A 6129-nucleotide genomic window follows, 5' to 3' on the forward strand; every position below is an offset into this window, starting at 1 on the left:
TTAATATGCAAATTACACCATCAAGCAGAATGACAGCTTTAAGTGAATCAATGATGCTAATAACTATCTCAAAATAAAGCTAGCAACCTAGCTACCCCACCTACTGGTTGGTTATGTAAGAAAATGTGTCAGCGTGAACAAATTCATCATTGAGTTATTCAATTTAATGAGGTTTAATTAACTTCCTAAATCAAGATCAAACCTCCTTCATAGCTGCAAATGAAACCACCGTGTAGTCCATTTGAAATGATTTGCACACTGAATATTGTTACATCTACGTAATACTTGACTTCTTTAGTTTGTAAGTAGAATAGCTAATTCTTCGCCTGCCTCACATTCAATCCACAATATTACTTCCTCTCCATAAAGCATAATTATTTAAATGTATTTATTAGCACGGTAAACCCCTTGAGAAGTCACCTCTTATTTTTTAGGGGCTCCTACTACCCCCTTGACCCCCCCCCCCCCCCCTTTCTGTCCATGCCAAGTGTAATGTACTTTATGTGAACAGAATGCCCCATCTTGTGCATCTTATTAGCTTCTCGAATATCTTGGGCCACATCCACCTGTCCACACCTTTCCTTCAGCAATCAGGTTGGCACCTGGCTGCAATTAAACTCGTTAAGCTCGTCCCCAACACAACAAACAGAATTAACGGAGCATTTTTCCATGAGTCTGCAGAACACCACATGCAGTTCCCCCCCCGTTTCTCAGGCAAATTGCACGGACTGTCCCAGACCTCTCTCTGGCCTGAGGGTTGGGAAGCCAGCTGCGTTTAGCCATGACACCCCCCTGAAATCGTGTGACCTTAACAAAACACGCTGCTAATTACAGCAATAAAACTGCCATGCTGCTGGGCTGACACAGCCCCATTTGTGTTTGCTGTGCCTTGGGCATCATTTTCTCGTAAAAGTGTCTGAGATTTAGTAGCGTGTCTTGTAATTTTGTTTTAAAAAGCATTAATATTCGATCACAGAACCTGTGAAATATCAAACGACTAAACTGAAATTATTCCATGAAACGCAATAACATCGGTAATGGAACGCATTATGCTTGTTTGGAATCAGCGCTGGCTCTTCCTGACCTGTTCAGAGAAGGACTACCAGACGGTCAGTAGCGTTGGACAATAACGCGTTACTATAATATTACTTTTTTTATTCAAATTTCAGTAGTAATATTACAGTTACCTATCGCAAAAACAGGTCGTTACCACGTTATTTCAGTAGTGCTGTCAGTAATTTCCCAAACCATCATAATCCGTCCGCCAAATAATACAAAACATTTTACGCAGCCAGAATGAACAACGAGCCCCGGCCAATGCCTGTTTATAAAACAGCCGAAAAAGACCAAACTGTCAACTGAACTTCTAATACTCAGGAACTAGCCCAACTTTTTGCTCAAAATCAAAATATCTGCGCTTTTAAAAGAGCGTTTTCCTTGATTTTCAGGGAAACAAAACCTAAAAAAGTTGTGTTCCCAGTCACAGAAGTCAATGGGAAAAGACACCATTTGTTTGGTGAACGCAAAACGTTTGCTGGAACACAACTGATTGCACTTGCTATCAGCTGGGCGTCCAAAGGCTTTAACGGCATTTGGTCTCTTAAACACGAACGCGTGAAAACCAGAAAAAACCGCTACCAGTAAACCAACAGGTGTTCAAAAAGTGAAAGGCTGATTCAAAGACCGCAAAGTGTTTGACGACGGTGGTACGTTTTATTTTATATTTTGATATTTTATATATTTTACTTATAAGTGTGTTCCGTAAAATACTTGAGCCTGAAATTAAGGGAGGGGAGGGGGGTTTCTTAATAAGCCCAAACCAATTCCGAGGACTAGCCTAATTGTAGCAGCTTGTTTGCGTCAGGCAGTCTGCCTGCGGGAGTTGCGGCCGCGTGGTGGAAAAGTAAGCTCGAACTTTCAGTGACGACATCCGCCGTGGACAAAGAGATGCGCTTTCGCAAACTGGCTGTGTTCGTTTCCTCAGAAGGACGCCGCTTCGCAAAATTCTTACCACGCTGGATAAGAGCGGCAGAACAAGGATCATGAAGTAGACGTTGCCACGTTACTCGAAACAGGCGAATACTTACTGAAGTCTAAGTTTAATTGTTGAGCGGCTTTACGTGTAGCCTATGTGAGGGGATAATTTCTCAAAAACACGTAACAGAAGAAACAGCCAAAATGAAAATTTACGAACGCTCTGACGGATTTCTTTTCAGAAGTTGAAGTTGGGTAGGTTAACACCGAAGCTATTTGAAATTACCCGAATTGACTCTCGAGCCCAAACGCAGCAGATGGGGTCAGTGACATCCGCGTTGACGAAGACGAGGAACACCGTCAAAGTGAGCTCAGAGCCTCAACACGAACCCGACCGGAGTAATTCCGCTCCGGGTTCGGCGCCGGGGAAAAGACGAAGTATCCGCTCCAACGTGTTCTCCAGCCAACGGAGCAGACAGAACACGCGACAGTCTCTGTCCGAGGTTCTGAACGGCCAGGACGGTGGCGGAGTGGGGCGCGCGTTGAAGGCTGTCAGTAAGTAGTGTTTTACTTTTCAAAACAGCGTGTGCGGAATCACCGAGTCTCTGACACCTTTATAAAGTGATTATGGATGAAAAAATGTTGGAATTTTATATTGCAACTTTTGTCACATGAGCAAAATATCAAAGCCTATCAAAAAGTAGCAATAGATCATAGATATGTGCTTTGCTATGAACATATATTTTTATGTTAGAAGTCATACTTTGTGGAGAGTGGGTTGTGCCCGATATATTGCTTTACCCGGTCGTGTATTTGTTTACCTCTGTGCTGTGAGTGGAGTGGCTGAGTGTGGGTAGAAGGACGCAGTTGAGCTTTGTAAGATGGAAGGCGAACGATGCCGGGGAACCCCCCGGCTGGGGACTGCTCGCGGGAAAACACAGCGCTCTCATTACGAGCCCCTCCCCGCGGGACGCGCAGACCTTCAGCCGCGTGCATATTGCAGCCACGCTGATGATTTATTCCAGGCTACTTATGACCGAGCGCAAAATCGTTGCTCTGTGTACGCCTCCTCCTTGATTTGAATTAGAAGCATCTTCTGAAATTGTTTTTTAAAGAACTTGAAAAAAATGTCCTCTTGGCATGCACCAGTGACATGAATAATTCATTATGGGGCGTCAGTGTTGTATAATGACCTGGTAACCTAAAGGTCACAGATTCGATGGGTAGGACACTGCCGTTGTTCTCTTGAGCAAGGTACTTAACCTGTATTGCTTCAGTATATATCCATCTGTATAAATGGATGCAATGTAAAAGTTGTGTAAGTCGCTCTGGATAAGAGCGTCTGCTAAATGCCTGTAATGTAATGAAATGTAACATGGCTTCTATTAGCTGGGCTTTTATATGTCAAACCGGGTTCCAGTGTCATCCAGGCTGACTGTCAGTTGCAACTGAGTGCTCTAATTGTTCTAGGTGCATGCATGATGCATTTTACGATTTGTCTCTACATGGTTTCTTCTTTTCCAATTATACCAGAGAATAAAATGTGTGTGTGTGTGTGAGAGAGAGAGAGAGATTAATTGTGAATTGCTTTGGCAATATTGTTTGTATGAATGCCAATAAAGCATTGTTGAATTGAATTGAAAGATGGAGAGAGAATGAGGGATAGAGAGGCAGAGTATTTCTCTTGGAAGGTGTGTGTGTGCATGCATTGTCATTGCAGGTTACATTGAAGTAACAACTTTGGACCGTAATTATAATGCAACATTCATGAAAATTTTATATTGTAGAACAGCAAAGAAATTAAATCAGTGGCTGATGTCTTATTTCTGCCTAAACACAGCACAGGTGATTTCTCATTTCTGTGGAGGAACAGAACATTTCCCTATTTCTGATTTGCTCTTGCTGTCTTCTCATATTAAATGAATATATGAGCAATACCCCAGCTGCAGGACATGAGTCATCTATTTTACACAATATATGTGTAATAGGCTGAGAGCAGATGGTTTGAGAGAAAGAAAGAGGAAGCTGGTTAGATGTGGTGAGATATGGTTAGATGTGGTGAGATGTAGTTGAGATTTGGTGAGATGTGGTTGAGATATGGTAAAATATGGCTGAGATGTGGTTGAGATGTGGCGAGATGTGGTGTAGTCTGTGGACTGTTTCCACATCTGTGGAAGCAGTCCTTTGAAGATGGGATCTGTAATGGACCAATGTGTATAGGAGGGAAGCCCACCCACCACTGTCATCTCACTGCAGGTCATTCCTGTGATGTGTGTGTGTGTGTTTACAGTATATGGAGTTTGCATGTTCTCCCCGTGTCCATGTGGGTTACCTCCAGGTACTGGGGGCTGTGCTGTACTCAGTGCTGGGGGCTGTAGCTGTGCTCAGTGCTGGGGGCTGTGCTGTGCTCAGTGCTGGGGGCTGTAGCTGTGCTGTGCTCAGTGCTGGGGGCTGTAGCTGTGCTCAGTGTGGGGCTGTGCTGTGCTCAGTGCTGGGGGCTGTGCTGTGCTCAGTGCTGGGGGCTGTAGCTGTGCTGTGCTCAGTGCTGGGGGCTGTAGCTGTGCTCAGTGCTGGGGTCTGTGCTGTGCTCAGTGCTGGGGTCTGTGGCTGTGCTCAGTGCTGGGGGCTGTAGCTGTGCTCAGTGCTGGGGGCTGTAGCTGTGCTGTGCTCAGTGCTGGGGTCTGTGCTGTGCTGTGCTCAGTGCTGGGGGCTGTAGCTGTGCTCAGTGTTGGGGCTGTCCCTGTGCTCAGTGTTGGGGGCTGTGGCTGTACTCAGTGCTGGGGGCTGTAGCTGTGCTGTGCTCAGTGCTGGGGTCTGTAGCTGTGCTGTGCTCAGTGCTGGGGGCTGTAGCTGTGCTGTACTCAGTGTTGGGGGCTGTGCTGTGCTCAGTGCTGGGGGCTGTGCTGTACTCAGTGCTGGAGGCTGTAGCTGTACTCAGTGTTGGGGGCTGTAGCTGTGCTGTGCTCAGTGCTGGGGGCTGTAGCTGTGCTCAGTGCTGGGGGCTGTAGCTGTGCTGAGGGCTGGGGGCTGTAGCTGTACTCAGTGCTGGGGGCTGTGGCTGTGTGCTCAGTGCTGGGGCTGTAGCTGTTCTGAGGGCTGGGGGCTGTGGCTGTGCTCAGTGCTGGGGGCTGTAGCTGTGCTGAGGGCTGGGGGCTGTAGCTGTGCTGTGCTCAGTGCTGGGGGCTGTAGCTGTGCTTAGTGTTGGGGACTGTAGCTGTGCTGTGCTCAGTGTTGGGGGCTGTGGCTGTGCTCAGTGCTGGGGGCTGTGCTGTGCTCAGTGCTGGGGGCTGTAGCTGTGCTGTACTCAGTGCTGGGGGCTGTAGCTATGCTCAGTGCTGGGGGCTGTGCTGTACTCAGTGCTGGAGGCTGTAGCTGTGCTCAGTGTTGGGGCTGTGGCTGTGCTCAGTGCTGGGAGCTGTAGCTGTGCTGGGTTCAGTGCTGGGGGCTGTAGCTGTGCTCAGTGCTGGGGCCTGTAGCTGTGCTGTGCTCAGTGTTGGGGGCTGTGCTGTGCTCAGTGCTGGTGGCTGGAGCTGTGCTGTGCTCAGTGCTGGGGGCTGTTGTGCTCAGTGCTGGGGGCTGTGCTGTGCTCAGTGTTGGGGCTGTGCTGTGCTCAGTGCTGGGGGCTGTAGCTGTGCTCAGTGCTGGGGGCTGTAGCTGTGCTCAGTGTGGGGGCTGTAGCTGTGCTCAGTGCTGGGGCTGTAGCTGTGCTCAGTGCTGGGGGCTGTAGCTGTGCTCAGTGCTGGGGGCTGGAGCTGTGCTGTGCTCAGTGCTGGGGCTGGAGCTGTGCTGTGCTCAGTGCTGGGGGCTGGAGCTGTGCTGTGCTCAGTGCTGGGGGCTGTAACTGTGCTGTGCTCAGTGCTGGGGGCTGTAGCTGTGCTCAGTGCTGGGGGCTGTAGCTGTGCTGAGGCCTGGGGGCTGTAGCTGTGCTCAGTGTTGGGGGCTGTAGCTGTGCTGTGCTCAGTGCTAGGGGCTGTAGCTGTGCTCAGTGCTGGGGGCTGTGGCTGTGCTCAGTGTTGGGGGCTGTAGCTGTGCTGTGCTCAGTGCTAGGGGCTGTAGCTGTGCTCAGTGCTGGGGGCTGTCCCTGTGCTCAGTGCTAGGGGCTGTGGCTGTGCTCAGTGCTGGGGGCTGTCCCTGTGCTCAGTGTTGGGGGCTGTA

General features: G+C 48.9%; 1 protein-coding gene across 1 annotated transcript in view; it reads left to right on the plus strand.

Moving 5' to 3' along the window:
• Positions 1–839: 839 nt before the first annotated feature.
• Positions 840–6129, plus strand: part of pde1cb (phosphodiesterase 1C, calmodulin-dependent b) — a 71534-nt gene continuing 66244 nt past the window's right edge. The window contains exon 1 of the mRNA XM_064345685.1: positions 840–2529. Within this exon, the coding sequence (XP_064201755.1) occupies positions 2292–2529 (238 nt within the window). The 5' untranslated portion in view covers positions 840–2291. The remainder of the gene's footprint in view (positions 2530–6129) is intronic.

Source organism: Anguilla rostrata, chromosome 8 (assembly GCF_018555375.3).
Source record: "Anguilla rostrata isolate EN2019 chromosome 8, ASM1855537v3, whole genome shotgun sequence".
NCBI lineage: Eukaryota > Metazoa > Chordata > Actinopteri > Anguilliformes > Anguillidae > Anguilla > Anguilla rostrata.